This window comes from Theropithecus gelada, chromosome 20 (genome assembly GCF_003255815.1).
Source record: "Theropithecus gelada isolate Dixy chromosome 20, Tgel_1.0, whole genome shotgun sequence".
Classification (NCBI taxonomy): Eukaryota; Metazoa; Chordata; class Mammalia; order Primates; family Cercopithecidae; genus Theropithecus; species Theropithecus gelada.
The window spans coordinates 64,197,463-64,224,610 of NC_037688.1; the positions used below are offsets into that span (position 1 = coordinate 64,197,463).

The 27,148-nt window shown below is 44.1% G+C and overlaps 1 protein-coding gene across 2 annotated transcripts in view; it reads right to left on the reverse strand.

Annotated features, from left to right (window-relative positions):
• VPS35L (VPS35 endosomal protein sorting factor like) overlaps positions 1-27,148 on the reverse strand; it is a 148,509-nt gene that overhangs the window by 78,124 nt on the left and 43,237 nt on the right. The window contains exons 9-15 of one of the 2 annotated variants that reach the window (XM_025369693.1): positions 25,374-25,433; positions 18,867-18,963; positions 17,805-17,852; positions 16,395-16,488; positions 10,612-10,689; positions 9,995-10,117; positions 241-287 (exon numbers count right to left, since the gene is read on the reverse strand). In XM_025369693.1, coding sequence (XP_025225478.1) covers positions 241-287; positions 9,995-10,117; positions 10,612-10,689; positions 16,395-16,488; positions 17,805-17,852; positions 18,867-18,963; positions 25,374-25,433 — 547 coding nt within the window. The remainder of the gene's footprint in view (positions 1-240; positions 288-9,994; positions 10,118-10,611; positions 10,690-16,394; positions 16,489-17,804; positions 17,853-18,866; positions 18,964-25,373; positions 25,434-27,148) is intronic. The other variant, XM_025369694.1, reaches the window with a different exon arrangement.

Below are 27,148 nucleotides of genomic sequence, written 5' to 3' on the forward strand. Positions count from 1 at the left end.
ACCCGTTTTACAGATGAGGAGACAGAGGCACAGAGAGGTCAGGCAAGTGGCCCAAGGTCACAGGGCTAAGACAGAACATAGCCAAGGTCTGAGGCCAGGCAACTGGACTCCAGCGTTCTAAACCTCCGTGCGATCCTGCCTCTCTCTCTTCAGCTCTATGCCCAGGTAAGCAGGCCAAGCTCAAAAATAGCAGCCAATGCCATTTTCAAACTCATGCTTTATGAATCTTAAAATACTTACTTGTTTCCTAGCTTCTTACACCTTTCCATCATCTCGGTCAGCAGAGCCTATTACGTTAAAAATAATAATAATTTAAAAATCAGGTTGAAGAAGCTAAAGTAACATTTCTAAGAGATTTCCAAAGTCAAACTCTAAAATGAATGTAGCCACATGTCCATTAAGATAATTCTCAGTGTCTGGTAGGGATGGGGAGGCTAGGGGAGAAAAAATTCACTTTCATGGCATTTAGCGTAATAAATAGAAGCTGGGGGCTGGGCATGGTGGTTCACACTTGTAATTCTAGCATTTTGGTAGACCGAGGCAGGTGGATCACTTGAGGTCAGGAGTTCGAGACTAGTCTGGCCAACATGGTAAAACCCTGTCTCCACTAAAAATACAAAAATTAGCCAGGTGTGGTAGCGGGTGCCTGTAATCCCAGCTACTCAGGGGGCTGAGGCAGGAGAATCACTAGAACCCAGGAAGTGGAGGCTGCTATGAGCTGAGATCATGCCACTGCACTCCAGCCTGGGGGACACAGGGAGACCCTGTCTCAATCAATCGATCGATCAATCAATAGAAGCTGGGACCCTGGCATCAGGCACACTTGGATTCAAATCCAGCCTCACCAACTACCAACAATGAGACTTCAGAAGAGTTGGCAACTCTATCGAACCTGGGTCTCCTTATTGCAAGGCTACAAGTGGCACCATCTCAACTACGGGGTCACCAGGGCACAATGAGAATGACAATTACTCTGCTCCCTACCTCTTTTGTAACCCCACATTCTTCCCTATTTCAAGAGGTGCCCAGGGTGCACTTAGTAATATGAGCAACAAACACCGGGCTAGAGCTTAGTGTCCACCAGCCATGGCGAGAAACACTTTGCACTCATGATCTTACCGCTCCCAACCACCCTTGAAGCAGGGGCTCTATTCTCCCATTTCACAGATGAAAAACAAAGCCACAAATAGCAATGTTTTTCACCCAAGGTCGCACAGTTAGTGATGGCAGCCAGACATGAACCTGGGCAGGCTGGGATCAAAGGTCACGTTCTTTGATACATTTCTTCTCCAACACAGTTTGAAGTCTATTTTTTTCCCCCAAAGGGAAGTAGATTTTTTTTTAACTCATTGGAATACTGTTAATGGCTTTGGAGCTATCTTAAGATAATTACATATCTTTAAAAGAGCTCCTGTTTTTAAGAAAATCAATGGAAGAAGGATCATTTAGGGCAGTGGTTTGGAGAAGGTCAAGCCTAAGACCAGAGGCAATGATAGGACACTGAGCACTGCCCAGGTTTCAGGCTAAGTCCTTGACTTTCCTTTACTCTCTTACTCTTCACTATGTCCTTGTGAGGTCCATGGAACATTATCCCCATTTTACAGATGAAAAAGCCAAAAGTTAAGCCACTTCCTAATAAGTGGTAAAATGGGATTTGTGCAGGCCAGGGGTGGTGGCTCATGCCTGTAATCCCAGCACTTCGAGAGGCTGAGGTGGGAGGATCGCTTGAGCCCACGAATTCAAGACCAGCCTGGGCAATATAGTGAGATCTCACCTCTACATTATTTTTTTTTTTTTGAGACAGTCTTGCTCTGTCACCCAGGCTGGAGCACAGTGGTGCGATCTCGGCTCACTGCAACCTCTGCCTCCCGGGTTCGAGTGATTCTCCTGCCTCAGCCTCCCGAGTAGCTGGGACTACAGGTGTGTGCCATCACGCCTGGCTAACTTTTTGTATTTTTAGTAGAGACAGGGTTTCACCATGTTGGCCAGACTAGTCTCGAACTCTGCCTGCCTCAGCCTCCCAAAGTGCTGAGATTACAGGAGTGAGCCACCACGCCAAGCCATAAAATTTTTTTAAAAATTAGCTGGGTGTGGTGGTATATCCTGTGGTCCCAGCTACTCAGGAGGCTGAAGTGGGAGGATCAATTGAGCCCAGGAGGTCAAGACTGCGGTGAGCTGTGATTGTGCCACTGCACTCTAGCCTGGGCACCAAAGTGAGACCTTGTCTCAAGAAAAAAAAAAAAAAAAGACATGGTGGGCACGATGGCTCATGCCTGTAATCCCAGCACTTTGGGAGGCTGATGTGGACAGATGGCTTGAGCTCAGGAGTTCACGACCAGCCTGGGCAACATGGCGAAACCCCATCTCTAAAAAAAAAATTTTAAAATTGACCAAGCATGGTGGTGTGTGCTTATAGTCCCAGCTTCTTAGGAGGCTGAGGAGGGGGCATCACTTGAGCCTGGGAGGTTGAGGCTGCAGTGAGCCAAAATTGCACCACTGCACTCCAGCCCGAGCAACAGAGCAAGACCCTGTCTCAAAAATAAAATAAAATAAAAGTAAAAAAATAAAAAATAAAAAGTAAAATAAAATAAAACAGATCTATATCTAAGTCTGGACCCAAAGTAAAAAAATAAGTGTTCTTAAATGCAATTCCACTCTTTCTGGTGGTGCTCCTCTCTGTCGTAAGTGTTGCCCTTCTCTGTCGTAAGTGTTGCCCTTCTCTGTCGTAAGTGTTGCCCTCTCTGTCGTAAGTGTTGCCCCTCTCTGTCTTAAGTGCTGCCCCTCTCTGTCGTAAGTGTTGCCCCTCTCTGTCGTAAGTGTTGCCCCTCTCTGTCGTAAGTGTTGCCTGAATAAGTGAGAGGTGACGTTGGAGATACTGTTGGAATCCCTACCCCCAGAACCCTGACTTTATTCAGATTTCCATCTATGCCTCACATAAACTAGGTTGGCTTCTGTCATGAACTGAATTATATCTCCCTTAAATTGTTTGTTGGAGCCCTAACCCCCAATATCACTGTACTAGGTTAAATGGAGTCTTAAGGGTGGGATCCTAATCCCACAGGACTAATGCCCTTGTAGGAAGAGACAGCAAGGATGTGTGTACACAACGGAAAAGCCATGTGAGGACACAGCAAGAAGCTGGGAGTTTCCAAGTCAAGGAGAGAGGCCTCGCCAGAAACTAACCTTGCTGGCCCCCTTGATCTTGGTCTCCTAGCCTTCAGAACCATGAGGAAATAAAGTCTGTTGTTTAAGCTCCTAGTCTGTGGTATTTTGTTATGGGAGCCCGAGCAGACTAATACAGACCCAAATCTATCATAGCAGGTCTCGTTCCCCTTGCCCATGACCCATTTCTAGCTGCTGAGACAGGATGGGAAGTCTTTGAGAGATTTGGAGAAAGGTTTCCTGTTCTTAAACAAGGACCCAAGAATCAAAGATTCCCTGGATGTTGTCAGCTCTGGACGTGACGCTTGGAATGGCTGCCCCCACCTTGCTGCTAATCAGCGTCAGCAAAGCGAAAAGATGGACTGAAGCTGCCCACCCAAGAGCCTCCACTTGTCGTGGTGGAGGACACATGGAATTATCTGTGCAGGCCAGACCAGTTAGATGTTTGTTCCTTACAGCCAAAAGCATCCTAGCTGGTGAACACAACTGACCACATCATAAATGGTTTCCCTAACCCACTCTTGGGTATTTATATTGGAAAAGTCATTCTTAAAGACCAATAGCCAAGTGGCCTTCGGAAAAGGCTAAGAAAGGAAAAGAGAGATTCTGTGTAATCACCACATTGATACTCCCTGACACACAGAAATAATCATTCAACGCCTACCTAACGAGCAACTTGAGTATACAGTTGACCCTTGAATAACATGGTTTTGAGTTGTGCGGGTCCACTTATACACGGATTTTTTTCAACCATATGCTGATTGTGAGATACAGTATTTGTGAGATGCCAAACTCAAGTATACGTGGGTTCCATAGGGCCAACTGTGAGACTGTGAGACTTGAGTATGCGTGGATTTTGATAGACGTGGAGGCTGGGCACAGTGGCTCACACCTGTAATCCCAGCACTTTGGGAGGCTGAGGCGGGTGGATCATGTGAGGTAAGGATTTAGAGACCAGCCTGGCCAAGATGATGGGACCTTGTCTCTACTAAAAATACAAAAATTAGCTGGGCGTGGTGGTGTGGCTGTAGTCCCAGCTACTTGGGAGGCTGAGGCAGGAGAATCGCTTGAACCTAGGAGGCAGAGGTTGCCGTGAGTGGAGTCGGGCCATTGTACTCCAGCATGGGCGACACAGCAAGACTCTGTCTCAAAAATTAAAAAAAAAGGTATACGTGGAGATCCCAGAATCAATCCCCCAAGTATTCCAAAGGATGACTACAGTGGCCATTGTTCCAGACACTGAGGGTGAGATGGGAGGAAAACAGCCAGAAACCCATGCCTTCATGAGGTTTACTCTATCTCATATACATGCACGTGCACACACACACACACACACGCACGCGCGCGCACACACACACACACATAAATGAGACCTCCTGGCCCACCAATTCTGGAAAGATTAACTAGGCCAAATGCCCTAGTTAAAAGGTAACAAAAGATTCTTACCATTAAGACAAGATAAATGCTAAAAAGTTCCCTCTCTCACAAAAGATGAATGCACTAAAAATGCATCCAAGAATATAACTTTAAAAAACCAAAGGCTCTGTTGTCATAAAGGAACTTAGGAATACATGTAAATGTCCAGAGAGCCAAACGTTATAGATCCCTGGGCAGGTCTGCTGGAGGTTACTGATTTTTTCCCCTCTAAGAAGTGACAGAATTGATTATCTTTGGCGAGAACACGATGAACAACAGCTCAAAGCACACTGGGATTGAAACAAGCCCTTTGGCTGGGATCAACCACTGAAAAAGCAGCTCAGCATATTTCTTTCATTTTCACACACACCAGAACTTGAAGATTCAGAAGATTCACAAGGCAGGCATTTGCTTGGTGTGCTGGTTTGTGTTTTAGGCTTTTGTTATTGTTGCTGTTGGCCCTGCATGGCACTTATTTATGTAACATTTCATTGTTTCCCTAAAAATCGTAAAAATAAGAAATGCTTTATAGACAAAAGTTCCAACAACATCGACATGCATCAAGAAAGATGTGAGTGTCCCCCCTTCCCAACTTCCACGTCCTAGAAATCACCACTGTCAACACTTTGGTGTTTATCTAGGACTTTGATGTGCTTATTTAGAACTCTGCCTATGCCTTATGGATATATATTATTACAAAAGCCTAGTTTTGTTTTTACACAATGGGATACTCTTACAAATACTGGGCTGGAGATATTTAAATATGGCCTTTTTTAATGGAGAATCTAGATGGCCCTCTCTTCTCCATGTTATTACACAAATCTACCTCACTCTTTTAATCCATGGCTATTTAATCCATGCCATGGATATAATATCATTTTTCAAACTGCCCCTAATTGACAGATGTTTTTGTTTTCCATTTAATTTTTAAATATTTATTTTTATTTATTTATTCTTTTTTGAGACAAAGTCTTGCTCTGTCACCCAGGCTGGAGTACAGTGGTGCGATCTTGGCTCACTGCAACCTCTACCTCCTGGGTTCAAGTAATACTCCCGCCTCAGCCTCCCAAGTAGTTGGGATTACAGGTGCACACACCACCACACTCGGCTAATTTTTGTATTTTTAGTAGAAACGGGGTTTCGTCATGTTGGCCAGGCTGGTCTCGAACTCCTGACCTCAAGTGATCTGCCCACCTTGGCATCCCAAAGTGCTGGGATTACAGGCATGTGCCACCATGCCTGGCCTAATTTTTATTTTTTTGTGGGTACATAGTAAGTGTATATATTTATGGGGTACATGAGATGTTTTGATACAGGCACGCAATACATAATAATCGTATCATGAAGAATGGAGCATTCGTCCCAATTGAAGGATTTTTAAAAGACTTTTTATTCTGAATTAACTACAGACTCATCAGTAATTGAAAAAAACAGTAGACAGAAGTCCTGGGTACCCACCACCCAGCTTCTCCTATTTACATAACTATAATGCATTATTAAAGCTAGGAAATTGACACTGGTATAATACAACTAACTAGACAATTTCACCAGGTTTTACATGCATACTTTTCTGGGGAAGAAGAATATGTCTTTGTGTCTAATTCAATGACCATTTTACCAATATATATGGAGTTTGAGAACGACAGCCATATTTAACTGTTGGATTTTTTTTTTTTTTTTTGAGACAGAGTCTCGCTCTGTCACCCAGCCTGGAGTGCAGTGGTGCAATCTCAGCTCACTGCAAGCTCCACCTCCTGGGTTCACACCATTCTCCTGCCTCAGCCTCCCAAGTAGCTGGGACTACAGGTGCCCGCCACAACACCCAGCTAATTTTTTTGTATTTTTAGTAGAGACGGGGTTTCACTGTGTTAGTCAGGATGGTCTCGATTTCCTGACCTCGTGATCTGCCCGTCTCGGCCTCCCAAAGCGCTGGGATTACAGGTGTGAGCCACCACGCCTGGCCAACTGTTGGATTTTTTAAGGTGATCTCCAGATTAGGTTATTTATAATTATTTACCCACTTCAAAAGTACAGGAAGAGAGAAAAGAAGTCAGGCCAAGGCTGCAATTCTATTTTAAACATCCTATGGCGCCTTATTATGGCAGCCCAAACGGACTAAGACATGCCTTGATTTTTACCTTGGATTTCAACTTCAATTTGAAATTCTGTAGATGAGATATTCACAACTAAAGGTATTATCCCTTTCCCTCTCTCACCTGCCTGCCCTGCGTATTACCAACTGCTGCAGCTGAACTTTACCATCCCTTATTTTGAAGTCTTGTCCTCTAATGGATACACACAGCTCTACTCTGCAGGTGACTCATAGCGGCCACTATCAAAGAGCTTTTAGGCACCAAATTGTCACATGCACCTTTAACACCACCTTCCATACTGACATCAATTCTTCTGCAGTTTGAAAATGATTATTTTTTTTTTAACAAGACACTGCACGTCCCTTATTTAAGTGTGCCCAAGAATCAGAGTTTATTATTATTCAGGTGACCTAATTTTTTAATCACTTATTCTAGTGCAATAATGATTTCCTAGAGCTTACTCCCAGGAAAGCTCTATTCCCAGCTTCTGCCATCCTTTGAGATGACTGGGGCTTAAAATAAAAAGAAGACTGTCTTGTGACATGTACCTTTTGTGTTTAAATCTGATTTTGCCTTTCACTAAAATAAGAAAAAAAAAAAAATAAGCGTTCTCATTTCACCACGTCAATCCTGCTTGTATGTTTCCGTCATTCAGTGGAATACCAAGAAAACGGTCAAGTTCGTGGTACCCTTCCCAGAAGTGGGGGACAGCATGTGGTTGCTCAAACCATGCTGAGGACCATAGAGAACCAGCAGCAAAATTTCAAACAATCTTCCCTTTATAGTGGCTTGATTTAAAATCAATTTACTTAATGGTAAGACTATTCACCTGAAGTACAGGATGTCCATTTTTCTCCTCATAATTTAGAATCTCAAAACGTAAAAACGTAGTGCAAACTTGTTGAAAAGTTAGAAAACAGAGATGGGCAGCCGGGTGCAGTGGCTCGTGTCTGTGATCCCAGCACTCTGGGAAGCCGAGGGGGGAGGATCACTTGAGGCCAGGAGTTAGAGATCAGCACGAGATCAACAAGGTGAAACTGCGTCTCCACTAAAAATACAAAAAATTAGCTGGGTGTGGTGGTGCATGCTTGTAGTCCCAGCTACTCAGGAGGCTGAGGCATGAGAATCGCTTGAACCTGGGAGGCAGAGGTTGTAGCGAGCCGAGATTGCACCAGTGCACTCCAGACTGGGAGACAGAGCAAGACTCTGTCCCAAAGGAAGAAAGAAAAAAACAGACGGGCAAAGAAAAATAAGTTACGATGGCCCCAAATCTCACACTCCAGTGATATTCTGTCACTTCTCCTTCCCAACTCTCTTGCACAGATATAAAAATCATGTCTGCAAGTACCAAGACGTGGGGCGCTACACTAAGCACCATAGATACAGTGACTTCTTCGATCCTTGCAACAGACTAGAAAACAGGAATCATTAATATTGCTCCCATTTTACAGATGAAGAAAGAAGACTCAGAGTGGTTAGGAATAAGTTACCTGCTCCCTACTCTATCACAACAGCTGTAACGGAACTGAGATGCAGACCCAGGCACCCCGACTCCAGAGCCCACGCCTGAACACTAGGCCACACTGCCACTTACAACACACACAGCAACGTAACTTTCTTTTTGCACTTAGCCATATACCATGAATACCGTTACATCAGTATGCACAGATCATCAGGAGTCTCCATCATTTTAAATGGCCCCATTAACACCCCACTGAATGCACATACCATAACCAGTCCTCTCTGATGCTTGCCTCCAATTTTGCACTACTGCGAACAAACCGTGTGTGCATCTCTGTGTGTGTTTATAATGTTTATGTACTCGTCTAACTTACAGGATAGATTCTTAAAAGTGGGATTGCTCAATTAAAGTCATGTCCTTTTTTAAATTTTCTGTACAGCTTTCAACATGTGTTGGCAACACCTAGGAAAAGGCAGATGTCCTTCAACTTTGCTTTGCTCTACGTGTCCCTGTTTTGTAGTCTCTCTTTTCTTTCCAACTATCAAATAAAGACAAGTGAAGCTTCATCTATCACAGTCTTTTTTTTTTTTTTTTTTTTTTTTTTTGAGACAGTCTGGCTCTGTCACCCAGGCTGAGTACAGAGATGTGATCTCAGCTCACTTCCCAGGTTCAAGCGATCATCTGCCTCAGCCTCCTGAGTAGCTGGGACTATAGGCACAAACCACCATGCACAGTTAATTTTTGTATTTTTTGTAGAGACAGGGTCTCTACAAAAGATCAGCCTGGGCAACATAGTGAAACTCCATCTCTACAAAAAAATACAAAAAATTAGCCAGGCATGGTGATATACGCCTATATATCCATGTTAGCCAGGCTGGTCTTGAACTGCTGGCCTAAAGTGAACTGCCCACTTCAGCCTCCCAAAGTGCTGGGATTACAGGCATGAGCCACTGCGCCTGGCCTATCACAGTCTTCATGACAGTTTGAATTGTTGTTCTACTAAAACTGCTTCTCAGTTTTGGAAAAGAAAAAAAATATATGTCTGCTATGATTCTGATGTCACTTCAATTCCTGACAATACTTCAACTGGCAAAAAAGAAAAAAAGGAAAGAAAAATAATCTTACAAAAGAAATTAAGCGTCTGAGCTTTATTTTCCTTCCATAAAATACCTGCTCTACAGACTTTATTGGATTATTATAAACACAAAAGGGGTACGTGAAGGTAAGTGAAGAGGCAACAAGGCTTGTTGGACCTGGAGCCCAATTCTGTGGGTTTGTATCAAGTCACCAACCACCTTCCTTTTTTTTCTTTTTTAATGAGACAGTGTCTTGCTCTGTCACTCAGGCTGGAGTGCAGTAATACAAACACAGCTCACTGTAGCCTTACACTCTGGGGCTCAGGTGGTGCTCCCACCTCAGCCTCCCGAGTAGCTGAGACTATAGGCATATATCACCATGCCTGGCTAATTTTTTGTAGAGATGGAATTTTGCTATGTTGCCAAGGCTGGTCTCAAACTCCTAAAATCAAGTGATCCTCCCGACCTTGGCCTTGCAAAGTGCTGGGATTACAGATGTGAGCCACCGCACCCAGCCACCAACTGCTTTCCAGTTGTGTGGCCTCACTTAGGTATATGGCCTCTCAAGCCACCACATTCCCCTCCCACAGTTGTTAAAATGAGACAGTCTCAGAAAAGCACTTAGCACAGAACCAGCCACCGTGACAAGCCCTCTATAAAGGCTGGCTAGCGCTAACGTTGCTATAGCTGGTATGAAAGGGTCGCATTAACATTAAAAGGCACAGTGTGCAGGGGCTGTCGCCATACAGGAGGTGAGCGTCACACTGAAGCCACCTGGCAGTTACCTCGGGGGCATGGTAGGAGATGCACTGGAAGATCCAGTCCATGGCAGGCGGGTACAAGGGGAGGTATGATGGGAGCTCCACTCCTTGGACCACCAGCTGGTTCTGGACCGTATCCCCATGAATCTACAGGAGACCAAACAAACACTTAGAAAAGGAGGAGAAAAATCAAACAACAAACAAAGCATACACAACTCACAGACTGTGCATACTTGTAAGCATGTGGACAGCCCTGAGAGAAATAGCCTGGTTTCTCAGTTGCTTTTTTCTTTTAAACCAGAAAAAAACACAGAAAGTTTCTCATGTCACCAAGCTGAGCTGTTTTGGGAACGAGCGCTGTGGAAAGCAGGAACCTGATAAAAATGGAGCCAGCAGATGCTAAGAAGCAAGGCTGATCGACTGGAGACATTTCCTGTTAACACATGCATATTAACTTTCTCCGCTTACTCAGTACAATCAACACATTTTAATTGTCTACAACAGAAGCTAGTGTAATTTTCCAGGGCCTGCACATTTAAAGAGCTTTAAGGCATTCTCAACTTGGAAAACCAACTGGGTTTTGTGAATTTGCTTTCATAGAACTGCTATATCGATTAGCTATTCTGAGAGTGTTCTCTTACCTGTTTGAACGTAAGGAGGAAGTCAAAAAAGTTCTTATTTAGGGTTTCTTTGAGATGTGGGGCCACTTCCATTCCCACCTGAAGCCAGACAAACGGAAAAACTGGTTGCAAACAACTATAGTTGATTTTATTTTTGGAAATTAATATATATATGTGTGCGTGTACACACACACACACACACACCCCTATGTTTATAGATATAGAAAAAGTCCAGAAAATTCTTATTTTTTTTGAGATGGAGTCTTGCTCTGTTGCCAGGCTAGAGTGTAGTGGCACGATTTCGGCTCACTGCAACCACCGACCCCCTGATTCAAGGGATTCTCCTGCCTCAGCCTCCTGAGTAGCTGGAATTACAGGCACGTGTCACCACGCCCGGCTGATTTTTGTATTTTTAGTAGAGATGGGGTTTCACCATATTGCCCAGGATGGTTTTGATCTTCTGACCTCATGATCTGCCCGCCTTGGCCTCCCAAAGTGCTGGGGTTACAGGTGTGAGCCACAGCGCTCGGCCTAATTTTTTTTTTTTTCCTTATCTGTTTTTTGTTTTGTTTTGAGACGGAGTCTCGCTGTGTTGCCCAGGGTGGAGTGCAGTGGCACGCTCTTGGCTCACTGCAACGTCCACCTCCCGGGTTCAAGCAATTCTCCTGCCTCAGCCTCCAAGTAGCAGGGAGTACAGGCATGTGTCACTACACTCGGCTAATTTTTGTATTTTTAGTAGAGATGGGGTTTCACCATGTTGGCCAGGCTGGTCTCGAACTCCTGACCTCAGATGATCCGCCCGCCTCAGCCTACCAAAGTGCTGGGATTACAGGCGTGAGCCACCACGCCCAGCCTATCTGTTTTCTTATTCAATAAACATGTACTGCTTTTATAAGAAAGACCACAGAAGCTATTTTTAATAAAAAAGGGCGACATTTGCAGAAATCATCTTTGCTCTTCCCCAAAGGTATTGAATGTATTTCTAAACAGATGACCAAGAGAACAAATCAATACAGAACTAAAAAGGAATATACTCTCAAGATTATGTACACAATTAAAAAAGATGATAAACACACAGGTAGTTGTACTTATTAGATAAAACACAAAGATTATGGTACATGAGTCAGCTTGGATTTCAGATGTGGTGCTGCCCCCGTTACATGGTTAGTTAAAAGCTATACAAATCCATTCTTTGCAAGGCAGTGATAAGAGGAGACATGAATTTTAATACATTTTATGCAATTTTATGTAAGATGAGCATGAAGTGTAACAATGCTATAATCCCTTAGGTCCTGACTTCATTGTTACAAAACAGACTGTAACAATTCTAGCTGAAGACATTTACTAATCATAGATAAGGTACAGTAATGGGGTTAGATGGAAAAGTAGAGGGATGAGCTATGGAGGGGAGTTCATAGGTTTAAAACACAACATCACAGCGTTTCTTAAACTGACTTCCTCAGAAACGCTTCATTTCCAAATTGCTGGTTAATCACAAAAACAACTTCGTAGGCTGGGCTGCAGCAGCTCACACCTGCAATCCCAGCACTTTGGAAGGCACAGGTGGGACAATCACTGGAGGTTAGGAGTTTGAGACCAGCCTGGCCAACATGGTGAAACCCTGTCTCTACTAAAAACCACAAAAATTAGCCGGGCGTGGCAGTGCACGCCTGTAGACCCAGCTACTTGAGAGGTTGAGGTGGGAGGATGGCTTGAACCCGGGAGGTGGCAGTTGCAGTGAGCAATATCACGCCACTGCACTCCAGCCTGGGCAATAGAGCGAGACTGGATCTCCGTTTCTTCAAATGGGGATAGATCTCTCCCATTCACGTTCCATTACTCAGAGGTCATGATGGGTAACAATAATAATGTTTTTCAGATGGCATTTGAGAACCAATCAGGTGTTAAATTCCAAGAGCAGCTCTGTGATTGGGTACAGGAAGTGCTGTTTCCAAGGACAAGCACATAGATTAAAATATGTATATATATATATATATACACACACTAACAAGAAACATCAGATCCAGTCCTACAGTGTTCTGATTCTCCTTCCACTTAATCATATTGTAGAAAAGACAATAATTATCTGTTAGATGACAGCAAAGACTGGCCTGGTGGCTGAGCCATGGAGATGAGCTGAAGCGGCTGTGAGTTAGGAGTTAATCATACCTTCCTCTAATAAACAGCTTCCAGCTCCCCCCACGCTCTACCCACGCAGAGCTTTTGTTTTCTGTTTTTCTCTTCTCATCGGGCCAAATGAGCAGCTTGGATATCTGCTTGGGTCTAAAACGTGTCTCCTCAGAGCAGCAAGGGTATTGCTCATGATTCCCATCTGCCGTTTCGGCCTCCCCAGCATTCATCCCCCCGTTGCTGGTATCAGCAAATTACATTTGTCTCTGGGGAATCAAACCTTCCTCTCGGACCATGAGGTCTGTGGTGGAGCTGGATCCACCTCACCCTGAGTTCCACGCAGGGGCATGTGACCCAAGCCCAGTCAGTAAGCACCCAGACCCCAACCCATGGCCACGTGACTGGGGTGGACAAGCAACCCTAGGTAATCCACCAAGAATCAGCCCTGAGGCTCTGGCTAGATCTACTGGCGAGAAAACACACTTTCCAAAAGGTTCCTAAGGTGGTAGGAAGGAAGCCAGAGGCCACTATGGGCCATCATATAAAAAAAGCAAGTCACAGAATGAAGCCAACTTAGAGGACAGCAGAGCTGAGTGATGCGGGAAGAGGCTGATTCTTGACGGCACCCTTTGAGGGCCTGCATCCAGCCGTGCCTGCACTACCCCTGGTCTCTCCAGACACTGGCCAGTAAGTTCCTACTTTTGCTTAAAGTAGTATGAACTGGGTTTTTGGCACTTGCAACTGAAAGAAATCTTACTAACACACAGGCTCTTTTGTTTGTTTGTTTGTTTGTTTGAGGCAGTCATGCTCTGTCAACCAGGCTGGAGTACAGTGGCACGATCTTGGCTCACTGCAACTTCTGCCTCCTGGGTTCAAGTGATTCTCGTGCCTCAGCCACCCGAGTAGCTGGAACTACAGGTGTGTACCACCATGCCTGGCTAATTTTTGTATTTTTTAGTAGAGACGGGTTTTTGCCATGTTGGCCAAGCTGGTCTTGAACTCCTGACCTCAAGTGATCTGCCCGCCTCAGCCTCCCGAAGTGCTGGGATTATAGGCATGAGCCACTGTGCTTGGCCTCTCTTACTCTTTTAATGTTAAAGAGACTTTTAGAAACTACCCAACCAGGGGAATCAACGCATTGCCTGGACTGACAAAAATGATTTCAGCAGATGCCAGGCACTCCACTACCAATCTTCCTGGGATGGGTCTGCTTTGTCCTCTGCATCTTCTCCTCATCGTCACTGTGTTTCAAGTTGCATCTGCCATTCAAAGGCACTTTATATGTAACAAATATGATTGTGTACCCTAGCTCATGTACCTGACTTCAAACATTAAAAGGGAACAGTCTTGCAAAAAATACATACTTCCTCACTTTCTGATTTCTCTTTAATAACCAAATTATTTGCATAAAAGACAGCATGAGTCTAAGTCTTTATAACCGGGTCTCCGACATCAGGCCTTATTCAAGTGATGTCAACGTGTGTTAAAAGCATTTGCTATGTTCTACAAGGCAAAAGGCAACAGAGCAGAAATACATAAACAAGGCTGGGCGTGGTGGCTCACACCTGTAATTCCAGCAGTTTGGGAGGTCGGGGAAGGCAGATCACCTGAAGTGGGGAGTTCAAGACCAGCCTGGCCAACATGGTGACACCCCATCTCTACTAAAAATACAAAAATTAGCTGGGCATGGTGGCAGGTGCCTGTGATCCCAGCTACTTGGGAGGCTGAGACATGAGAATCGCTTGAACCCAGGAGGCAGACGTTGCTGTGACCTGAGATTGCACCACTGCACTGCAGCCTGGGCAACAGAGTGAGACTCTGGCTCAAAAAACAACAACAACAACAACAACAACAACAACAACAAAAGGCCAGGTGTGGTGGCTCATGCCTACAATCCCAGCACTTTGACAGGTCGGGGCGGGTGGATCATGAGGTCAAGAGATTGAGACCATCCTGGCCAACATGGTGAAACCCCGTCTCTACTAAAAATACAAAAATTAGCTGGGCGTGGTAGTGCACACCTGGAGTCCCAGCTACTTGGGAGGCTGTGGCAAAAGAATTGCTTGAACCTAGGAGGCAGAGGTTGCAGTGAGCTGAGATCACACCACTGTACTCCAGTCTGGCAACAGAGCGAGACTCCATCTCAAAAAGAAAAAGAAAAAAGAAATACGCAAACAGTATCTTTGCATCTCTCCCAGAGGATGCGGCATTGTGTTCTGTGCACAGTTGGGCCTCAGCAAACACTGACTTGGGAGGAGTATTCAAGCTTTAATATATTCGAAAGTTGTCCTTGGAAACACACCTGTATCTCTGGATGGAAAATCCCGCCCCCCCAGGTCTCAAGCAGTGGGTGATGCATACACACTTTGGCCTCTGCTACAAAGAGGGAAGAGGGTGCCCTTAAATGAAAGGCTTTTTCTTTCATTCTCAGTATCAAGAAACAGACCTATAAAAAGTGCCCTTCCTAATGGATATCTACTCCTCACTCTGAAGGCACTGACTTAGTTTTTCGTGACACTTGAGACCACAGGGCTGCCGACATTTGCTGGCTGTCACGCAGAAGCAGCAAATCACAGGCTACATGTTCTCACCTTCTGGTTTAATAAGTCGCAAACTCATGCGGGAGGCTCTAACTGCAACTTTGTCCTCAAGGAAGTCTGGGGCTTATCAGGGGCAATGATCTAAGGATGTGCAATATTGATGGGACGATGGGGAAAATTCTCATTGCTAGGGGAGTCCTGACAGAGGCAGAGACCCTGTGTGAGCTGAAGAAAACTATGGAGAGGCCATACACCAGCCAGGAACAGTGACTCACACCTGTAATCCCAGCCCTTTGGGAGGCCAACGTGGGCAGATCACTTGAAGTCAGGAGTTCGAGACCAGCCTGGCCAACATGGTGAAACCCCGTCTCTACTAAAAATACAAAAATTAGCCAGGCATGATGGCAGACGCCTGTAATCTCAGCTACCCAGGAGGCTGAGACAGGAGAATCACTTGAACCCAGGAGGTGGAAGCTGCAATGAGCTGAGATGGTGCCACTGCACTCCAGCCTGGGCGACACAGTGAGACTCCATCTCAAAAAACCAAAGACCACATAACCTCATAGGTTACTTTTTTCCAGACACAAAAAACTTAATGGCTTAGCTGATGCCTCATGGTGCTTTAAAGCAGGGCATGGGCAAGTAATTTCTAATCAGTCCCTCTACCTGCTTTCACAGCAGCCACCTAAGCCAGGCCACACAGACCCGGAGGCCTGCCGTCATGTGGGACACCGCTCCCTTGCCAAGCAGAAAACTAATAAAGCAATCAAAGTCAAGACAAAGGAAGAGCATATTTCAAGTCAATGAAAAGCAACTTGTCAGCCAAAGGGCCCTGGGAGCCTCCTTCGCAGCAAGAACTGAGAAACAATTAATTTGAAAACCAGTTCATTTGTAAGAAGATGACCTTAAACATCCCCTAATTAGAGCTATGGTAAGTTGGTCTACTTTAAAATTAATTCTTAAAAGAAACCCTACAGTTCTACTTTCTGTGGCAGAGATATGATCTAAAATTAGCCACTAATAAAGTCCTTCTCTCAATGACTTGTGGGGTGGTGGGGAAGAAGGGCCCTGTGTGAACATTCAAGGAGACAGGTGACAGCCGTGCTGTCAAGGGTAGTGACTCGCATGACCTACCCGGCACAGGTAGGCACGGGCGTACACCGACACCAGCGGGTCTCCGATCCCTCTGATCATGCATGTTAACCGGGGCAGGCACTCTGAAATTCCCCTGCGAGAGACAAAAAGAGGCCAGCATTACACTCAACGTGAGAACTCGCTGTTCCTTTATTTTTAAAATAAAGATAAAATAAAAACTTCCTAAATTCGCGAGGGGGGTGGTGCGGGGAGGAAAAATCAAGTTTCAGTAACAAACCAAGGTCAAAGTTTCAGTTTTCTAAGGCAATGTAACAACAGTCTTTCTCTTCTGATACAATTTGTTCATTGAATGATTTATTTCATTGTTATCGTTTGCTCAGTGGTGGAGGCTAACCACATTTTTTCCCCCAATCGAGGTCACATTTATTTTATTAATTTTAACAGTTTTTGTCTCCAATTATTTTCCATCGACTGGGCACCCCTTGATCTTCTCTCCACATCTATTTTTGTTTGCCACAGATTTACTATCCCGTAACTTGTTCCTTCCGTGAATCTCAGGCTGGCATCTGACATCCTCCAACTACCAACAATGTGAATTACGATTTATTTCTCCTGCAACGTATGTCTTCCCTCTGCCTAAGGCATTATCCTCCTCCAACTGGTGAGGCAAAATAACTGTTTCTTCAGTACCCATGTTATTCCCCCGAACTACTCCAGGTATCCCTAGATCCAAATCCAACACATTTGAGATACATTCTAAATCCAATCGGAAGAGCTATCTGTGGAGCAGCATGAATCAGTCACTCCCGGGCTTCAAGGAATTTATTATCTAGCTATCTAACATGACTCAGCATTTCACCTGCTCTGCAGAAAGCAGATCTGGGTCCCCCGTGTCCTGTAATTACTCTCAAAACATTGTGATAAATTGAGTAGCATGGACCTAAGCCACTAAGGGCAAAGGCTTCTGCTTCTGACGTCATCATTTTCATCATGATCAACAGCAGCAGCCAACACGGAGGATGGGCCCACCGTGTACCAGGTGTGACTCTCACTGTTGCATGTATGACCCGAAGGACCCCCTCAGACCTCTTCTTAGGGTCATGTTCCCAGGAGAGGAAGCCTGAGGTTCTGGGGCTGTAAATAACCTGCTCAAGACCATACAGCTAGTACCAGTACAGCCAAGATTCAAATCCAGTTGAGCTGATCTTCCATGACCTCCTCAATCAACTTCTCCTGGCTTGAGTTTTCCTCTCCCTAATATGCGGATTAGGATGGTGTCTCTACTTCATTCAGTTTTCATTTGGATTCAACGAGAAAATGCACAGAGGTGCTTAACACACATTAAGTACTCAGTGAATAATGGCTACTATTACGTTGCCATTACTATCTGTGTACACACGGGAGATTTTGAACAATTTTATGGTTCTAGATTTTACCGAAGAGCCTTACGTTTTGGAGAGGAATTTGTTACATTTCAGGATGGATGCCTCCACGTAACTACAAGAACATCCCGTTAAGGAAGATGTTTTCCAGAAGGTCTACTCCCTATGGAGAAAAGACTAAACTATCCATGAATAGAAGTAGGCAGGTCTTAGGACACAGGGACCACGATGGCCCTCAACAATCCAGCGAACTAAGGTAGCTTATGGTTTCTACATATGGTTTTCAAAGTTTCATACTTATCTAAAATAAATTGTGGAAAATGTTACACATTGACTCATAGTTGCATGCTGAAATATAAACTGGGTTTTGAGCACTTCTATGCTTTATTGGGAAAGAAAGAACTTTAGAGGCCGGGCGCGGTGGCTCACGCCTGTAATCCCAGCACTTTGGGAGGCAGAGGCAGGCGGATCACGAGGTCAGGAGATTGAGACCACCCTTGCTAACATGGTGAAACCCCGTCTCTACTAAAAATACAAAAAAAATTAGCTGGGCGTGGTGGCGGGCGCCTGTAGTCCCAGCTACTCGGGAGGCTGAGGCAGGAGAATGCTGTGAACCCAGGGGGCAGAGCTTGCAGTAAGCGGAGATTGTGCCACTTCACTCCAGCCTGGGCAACAGAGTGAGACTCCATCTCAAACAAACAAAAAAAAGAAACAACTTTAGATAACTAAGATGCAATTTATGCATAAGTCGAATTCTGTTCTTCAGTATTGGCATTTGCCCTGCCAAGCTTGACCCTGTTCTTTCAAGTTCTTGGAATCAGAGAAAATACAAATGTAAAGCATTTTAATTGAGAGAATTAAGGTGGGAATGTTCCACAAGGAAACAAATGCCTGACACATGGCATCGTGTTCAAACTAAAAGACAAAAAAACTGGAAAGAGCAAGAGTCCAAGGGTTTCTACAATGTGGCTTGCCCTGTATGTATTTTCAGGCTAGCGACCGTAACGGGACCAAATTTTCAATAAGAATGTCAGGGCATCCCATCACATGGCTTCTATTAACAGTACAACGCTTTTAGCCTATCTTGAAAATCACCAGACAAAAAAAAAAGAAAGAAGAAAAAGGATACAATCTTGGGATGAGTTCCCTGATGGAGGCAATCTTGAAAAACCAATTTAGGCATGTTTCCTTGGCCGTGTCATTGGCATTCTCTGGAGAAAAGTGATCTGTAATATAAAAACAAGACCCATCAGCCCTCCTAAATCTCAGGATCTGTGTGAGTCCCCGGATGGGAACACATTACCCTGCAGCAGAAAAGGGGGTGACTCCGCCTGTGTCTTTCTTTCCAAATATCACTATTAGGAAGCAACTGATGATAACAATAGTTTCCACGAACACAGGCTTTCTAAGTGCCAAGTGTTGTTCACAGTGCTTTACAGACAGCTCACCTGATCCCATAGAGCAACCCTCTGAGGTATGTACTTTTATTATCTTATTTTACAGATGCAGAGTCCAAGGCACAGAGGAATGTAGTGACTCACCCAAGGCACACAGCAAGCAAATGTAAGAGCTGGAATTCAACCCAGGCAATCGCGGCCGACATTCTTAGCCACTGCCTCTAATATAATCCAGAGGTTCTTGGTTACTTCCCAGTAACTATGACAACATTGTTGAGAATTCCAGATGCTTTAGGGAACTGCGACTGCAACATGAAATGTGATCTAAGCTTTTGCTCTACACATCACAACGGGCCAGAGGAAGGTAAAGCAAGGCCCCTGAGGTGAGAAACCAGCCAGAATGATGTTGCTGGCTCATGACTGGCTCCAAGACGAGTCACCTTGTGAAACTGCCAGTTTACTCCATTAGCTATTGTCCTCCTCTTTAATAAAAGAACTCGCATTGTCCTGCAGGGCACAGAGCCATCTTTGCAGTTAGGTGTGGTCACGTGGGTCAGTTCTGGTCCCAGGATATATAAATAGAAGGGCAACTTCTAAGAAGGATCTTTAAGGGAAGGGGCTTGCCTTCCCTCACTCCTTCTTCCTGCTCACTGACTGGAATGCAGACATGACAGCTGGAACCTCTGCAGCCATACTGACCATGAGAGCAGCAAGACAGAAGTGAGGATCGTTGGTACCAAGGGCTAGCTGGCCCATCAGCCCTGACCTTCATTACTGTTATTTGAGTTTTCTGGAACTGGTACCCAAGCTTGATTTTGACATACATATTTTTAAACAGCAGAAATTTATTTCTCACAGTTCTGGACTTGACATACATCATAAGCAATGGAAGAGAATATGGAGAAATGAAAGAAAAAACATAAAACTTAACACCATGAAGGCCACTGTTAAACTCTCACATGGAAATGATTTCTTCTAAATTATTTTGGCAAAGATTAGAGCTTCATCCCACCACTGGATGTTTTACACTTTTAGGATTAATTCAAAAAGGGAGAAGCTGGCCAGGCACTGTGGCTCACACCTGTAGTCCTAGCTACTTGGAAGGCTGAGGTGGGAGGATCAATAGAGCCCAGCAGTTTGAGGCTGCAGTGAGCTACGTTCGAGCCACTGCACTCCAGCCTGGGCAGAGCGAGACAGAGTAAGATAGAGCAAGACCTTGTCTCTAAAAAATGAATCAATAAATTAAAAGGGAGAAGTTAATTACTTTAATATAGCAAATGATTCTTATCTTGTTGGCTCTCATCCTGTTTTGCAATGAGTCATTTTCATCCCTGATTCTGTCACTTGGTGGTATATGAAGGTGATCAAAATTCCTATAGAATCAGCAAAAAAAAGATAAATCTCTAGGTACTTCTCCAGCAGAGAAGAGTCACTAATCACAACTGCAGATATTTTGAAATTGCAATCTCCTCAGTCTATTTTTGGATGGCTGGCACGCTTCATTCACTTGAGAACTATTTGCTTACCATTTTCAAAAGGATGGGAAATGACCATTTTCCCCTTTTTGGCCTAGATCTCTACACATGAAGTAACTTTTTTTTTCTACTTTCAAGAGATCCAGACAGGAAAAGATAGCAGTTATTCTTACATTCATTTGTCAGTCTTCTCTTTGGGGACCGGGAGGAGCAGTGTTAATTTCCCTTCATATGACTGAATCTTGTGGCTTAAAATCCAAAAGCAAAAATAGGTCTCTGAGGTCATCTGTAAAATCTCTCACTCTCTAGTTGAAGGAACTGAGATTCAGCAAAGGCTAAAACAAACTGGTTCAGGTTGCCTGAAAGAGTTGGAAATCAGGCTAAAGGCAGGCTGCCCTGCATACACACATTGACTGCAAGCTAGACGACAATCTGTATACACCAATACAGAATTCTTTAGGCTTTCCTTCCAGCTCAAGGAATAATTTAGGAAAAGGATTCTGTTATGCAGGACTTTAAGATCTTACAGTAAACTAAGTACTATATTCCTTTACTTCATGTGCTCAACACAAATGCCTTAAGGGCCAACTAAAGGTGGTGTTCTAGGCTTTGGGGAGATAACAGTGCACAAGGTAGATCCTATCTTCATGAAACTTACATTCCAGTGGGGGGAGACAAATGACAAACAGGAAAGAGAATAAGCAGGCAAACAAATAAGATAATATCTAACAGCACTATTAAAGATACTAAACTAGGTATTGGAATAAAGAGTGACTTGAGTGAGATTTAGGGGAAGGGGCTCATTAGATGCAGTGGTCAGAGAAGGCTCCCACAGAGGCGGTATCTGAGCTGAGCCCTGAATTATGAGAGGGAGCCAGCCATGCTTAGATGTGGAAGAAATACATTCCAGGGAGAGAAAACAGCAAATGCAAGGCACTGAGGTAGGTATAACCTCACTATGGTCAAAGAACAAAAAGCAAGCCAATTTGCTGAGCAGAAAGGGGTGCAGCCAGCATCACAAGCCAGTTCACACAGGGCTGAAGCCTTGGTGAGGAGTTTGAGAGTTTTTCTAAACATAATGGAAACCCCCTGAAGGGTTCTGAGCACAGGAATGGCATGACACGACACGGTTTATACTTTAGCACATGGGCTGCTACATGGGGACTCCTTCAAAATCCAGAAATCAATTCAGAAGACACTTCAATATAACAAAGAACAGAGATTCTCTTTCTAGCTCCCATTTATTTTTCTTTTATGGTGCTGCTTTTTTTCAAACCTGAACTTCTGTGGATATTTTCAGAGGAGGCAGGAGACCAATGAGTCTAGTTCTTTCATTTATTTGCCAAGTCTCTACCCAGAGGTCTCTTTACGTAACAGTGTTATAGGGATTGGCACCATCTTAGCTGGCATGTGCTGGAAAGGCCAGGTCAGTTAAGGCCACTGCTTATCCCAATGTGGCCCACATCAGCCACAGGGGAAAACTGAAGATGGGAGTGCTGAGAAGATGATGATGGGAACCATAATACAATAAACCCAAATTATTTCTCCCAAGCTGGAAATAAAATGATTTGACTTCTCAGAGTCAGTGGCCTCTCTATGTATATGCTGGATTAAGAACTGTTGGGAAAAAAAATGACCACATCTAGTAGTGTGTACTTTTCCTGAACCCAAAAGACACTGTATCTTTCTCAACCCCGAAGAGCTATACCTTAGTTAAAACTCCCGAAGGCAAAGGGATCAAGTAGGAAATTCACCCAACAGAACTTGATTTAAATGGAAAGAATGAGTACAAATGCCACCAAACTTCTCTTCACACATAATCTCTTTGGGCAGAATTCTGCACAGGAGATTTCTAAAGCTTTCATGATAATTATACTTAAGAGTCATTCCTCAGATCACCAACAACTTCAAAAAACAGAATCTACTGTTCTTTTCAGGTTCTTGGAACTGGAGCGAACACAAGCAGATGAAGATTTTAGCTAAAAGGAAAACAAACAATGATATCATTTAAAGAAAAAAAAACAAATGATTTGCTTTGCTCGAGGTCAAAAATAGCTATTTGGAGAGGGAAGAATTTTAGTGATGAAAGTGCTATAATTAACATATCTAAACAAGGACTCATCTGTTGTTTTGAACTTTTAAGTTTAGGCAGGGAGTTAGTTATTAGTAATTTTTCCTTAATTGGCCCTAAAATGTTGTTTGTATAGTCACTGAAGACTGGGAGAAAGGAAGATTACTGCAGTAGAGGCAAACTCAAATGTCCCTGGGGGCCAGGAAGGTAAATACGAAAATTTTTAAGAGGTTGAGTATACAACAATAGGAAGAACTAGAGCCTGTGTCAAAAATCTTTTTTTTTAAACGCTGTTGTTGCCAAAAAAAATATATTTTGATTCATTCCCACCTGTTGGCTCAAGTTTGCTGCCAATGGTATATAGCATGCTATGTGCTGGCAAGTGTGAATTAAATAAATGGATTCGGCCGGGCGTGGTGGCTCACGCCTGTAATCCCAGCACTTTGGGAGGCAGAGGCGGGCAGATCACCTGAGGTCAGGAGTTCAAGACCAGCCTGGCCAACAAGATAAAACCCCATCTCTACTAAAAATACAAAAATTAGCTGGGTGTGGTGGTGCACGCCTGTAATCCCAGCTACTTGGGAGGCTGAGGCAGGAGAATCGCTTGAACCCAGGAGGTGGAGGTTGCAGTGAACCAAGATTGTGTCATTGCCCTCCAGCCTGGGACAAGAGCGAAACTCTCTCTCAAAAATAAATAAATAAATAAGCAAACAATTCAGATTTCCCAAATCCTCAAGCCAGCGGAGAAGGCCTTTCCTTTCCACTTGGGCTGGCCTCGGCCTGCCTGTCCCGGATCACTGCCTCCAACCCTGAGATGGCCAGAACATGGGAGGAGCTGCTGAAAAACATCATCACAGGTATGATGCAGTGGCATGGAGGATCCCAAAGAAACACCACGTGAGCCACATTAAAAAGGTGAAAAACTGGGGAAATTAATTTTAATCATGTACTTTAACCCGATTCATCCAGAATACCATTTCAACATGTAATCAACATAAACACTATTAGTGAGCTACTTTACTGTCTTTTACTTGTACTGAGTCTTTGAAATCCAGCGTCTTTTTAAATAGTTACGTCGCATCTCAATTTGGACTGGCCACACCTCAAGTGCTCAAGAGCAACACGTGGCCAGTGGCTGCTGTACTGGACAATGTAGGTGCATCGCGAAGAGCAAGGCTCTCAGCAGCTGGTGGCAGAGCTCTGGGCAAGACTCTTCCATACTGGGTCTGCCCATCTCTGATGAAACAAGATGGGTCCTAAAAGCACTTCGAGACCTAAAAGCCTGTAGAGTTCTGTCTCTTTCTTTCTGACAAATGTGCACATTAAATAGTATGAAAAAGACAGATCAAGCACAGTGGATCATGCCTACAATCCCAGCACTTTGGGAGGCTGAGGTGGGAGGATCACTTGGGCCCAGAAGTTTGAGAGCTGCTTGGGCAACATAGGGAGACCCTGTGTCTACAAAGATGAAAAGTAAAAATATTAAATAGAAAAAATAAAAATAAAAAAGGGCCAAGCACAGTTGCTCATGCCTATAATCCCAGCACTTTGGGAGGCCAAGGCAGATGAATCACTTGAGGTCAGGAGTTTGAGACTAGCCTGGCCAACTGGTAAAAACCCCGTCTCTACTAAAAATGCAAAAATTAGCCAGGTATGGTGGCAGGCACCAGTAGTCCCAGCTACTCAGGAGGGTGAAGCAGGAGAATCGCTGAATCCGGGAGGCGAAGGCTGCAGCGAGCCGAGATCGCGCCACTGCACTCCAGCCTGGGTGACAGAGCAAGAGTCCATCTCAAAAAAAATAAAGATAGATTGATTGATTGATGAACAGACAGGAACAGAAGGAGAGAGAAAAGGAGAGGGTGGGAGAGGAGGGAGAGGAAGAGAGAGAAGAAGAAGGGGAGGGAGGAATAAAGGAAAGAGGAAAGAAGGAAGAATACAGGTCAGGTTACAGGTTACTGTCAAAAACACTTTCTATTCACCTCCTGGGAAGCCCCACTGCAGGAGCAGAGGGAAGTGGAGCAGCAGTGGAGCAAGCTGGTTACTCTAGCTTGGACAGATGAGAACATTTTCTCATAGGCGTGCTCGGAAGTTAAAAAGAGGAATAAACGCAAAGGATGCTGCGGCTGAGAGTCCTACATTGCCAGACACATCATTCTTACCATTTATATGACAAAAGAAATTCATCATCCACTTGTCCCATTATCACCTCCAGGGAATTTAAACTTGATTGACAGTCAATTTAATGCAAAATTATTTAGGTATAGATTGTGAATTCAAAGCATCAATTACTATCGATCTATTTGACATCGTTCTTTAATATACATAAAGTCGTTTTTGCTTTTTTTTTTCCCCAAGCAATTTGCTTCTTAGGAGGGAACGATACACAGGAAAAATATTAAAGTCAAGCAGCAGAGGAAAATATATTGATGTGAAAATTCAGCTGAATCTAACTGTGATGCCTTTCCGTTCCTGCAGATTCAAATTACTTGCCTTAGTTCCTACACAGGCCATTCAGAAACCTTCTAATGTTTTTAGAAGACTGAGATGATCAGAAATCTTCAAAGGTGTTTCTTTTACTTGAACACACCCCAAATTAAAACCTTTACCAAGCTTCAATGAATCCTGACTCAATAAAAGCCTTCTAGTCCTGACTCCAGGGCAGGATGACACTCCAGGAACAGCTGTGACATTACCTGGTAAGACACTGCGGTTATCCACACACATGGAAAAGATGCGCTCGTACACGAGCTTTCCTGGGAGGAAAAGGACAGATGGTGTTAGTATCACACTCTTCAGGAGCAAACAGTAAATAAATGTTTGTTAATTAGAGACCCAGAGCGATCATCTCCCAGACAGGCTTCAACTTGTGATGGTATGCTGCCACCTGGTGGGACAGATTTTCAGCCACATTTCTTTTGTTTTGTTTTTAGTTTTTCCAGTAGACTTTTACTTTCTTTGAAAGGCAGGAAAGTGAAAGTTTTACTCTTTGGAGTCTAAAGGAGTCTCAAGTATCTCCATCCACTCAAACGATGGTCCACATTCCATGCTAGGCCAGAGGTGAAAACAGGCAGCCCGTGGGCTGAATCCAGCCTGTGACCAGTTATGCGTGGCCACACCACAACAGCCCACAAAGTGTTTTAACATTTTTTGGATTGGTTACCAACAGGTAAAAACTGGGAGAGGCTGGGCATAGTGGCTCACACCTGTAATCCTAGCACTTTGGGAAGCCGACACAGGAGGACTGCTTGAGCCCAGGAGTTCAAGAGCAGCCTGGGCAACACTGTGAGACCGGGAATGTACAAAAAATTTAAAAATTAGCCAGGCATGGCAGCGCATGCCTGTAGTTTCAGCTACTCGGGAGGCTGAGGTGGGAAGATTGCTTGAGGCCAGGAGTTCAAGGCTGCAGTGAGCCATGATCACCCACTGCCCTCCCGCCTGGGTGAGAGAGCAAGACCAGTCTCAAAAACTAAAACTAAAACTAAAATAAACTCTACAACTTGGGAGAACTCACATGCCATATTTTCTCCTTCTTCACATAAAATATGCTAAAAATGTGGCCATATCTCTATAGAATAACACAGCTAGAGCAAATTAGTAGCTGCCCCTTGAAATGGCATATATACTAACCAGTTTGCCACAGTCTCCACCACCCTCTACCATCTCTCATCATCAGTGTGCTTTTCACTCTTTTATGTGACCTGCCTGGTCCCTAGAAGCATCAGAATTTGAGATTCAACTAGAATTCAAGTTCCACAAAGGCAGAGATCTGTGCTTGTTTTGTTCACTGACTGGCACACAGAGGGTACTCAATACTTGTTGGATGGATGAACATACTAGAGGTTTTGCAGGTCATAGGTCGCTTTCTTGATGACTCATCTTTGCCATCGTAGCACAAAAGCGGCCACAATGTGCAAACAAATGCATGTGGCTGTGTTCCGACAAAACTCTACACAACAGGTGGGCAGCCTGAACCCCTAAACTGGTACCAAAAGTGTTACTTTGGAAAATGTTATCAATATGTGGAGGTAAAAAATTACAGTTCTTATTCATTTTCTAAGCTCTCCTAAGTCACCTTCAATGTGAAAGTATTTCCCTCTTTGTTTTTTTTTTTTTTTTTTCATAGCCCCTTTATTCAGGGCAATAAAGAACAACACAGCTTGTCCATACATGGAAAAAGAGACAGGAAAATACAAAGATCATTTCAGGTCAAAGAATGTGGGATCAAATGATATCAAGAGATGACACAGTGTTAGGGTTAAGTGAAGGAAGCCAGCCAAGCTAAGAGGTACCACTCAGGTGCTTCTCCTAGTATGGACCACCTGCCTAAATACCTACCTACATTCATTCATTCATTCATTCATTCATTCATTCAGACAGGGTCTCATTCTGTCACTAGGCTGCAGTGCAGTGGTGTGATCACAGCACACTACATACAGCCTCCACCTCCTGGGCTCAAGCAATCCTCCCA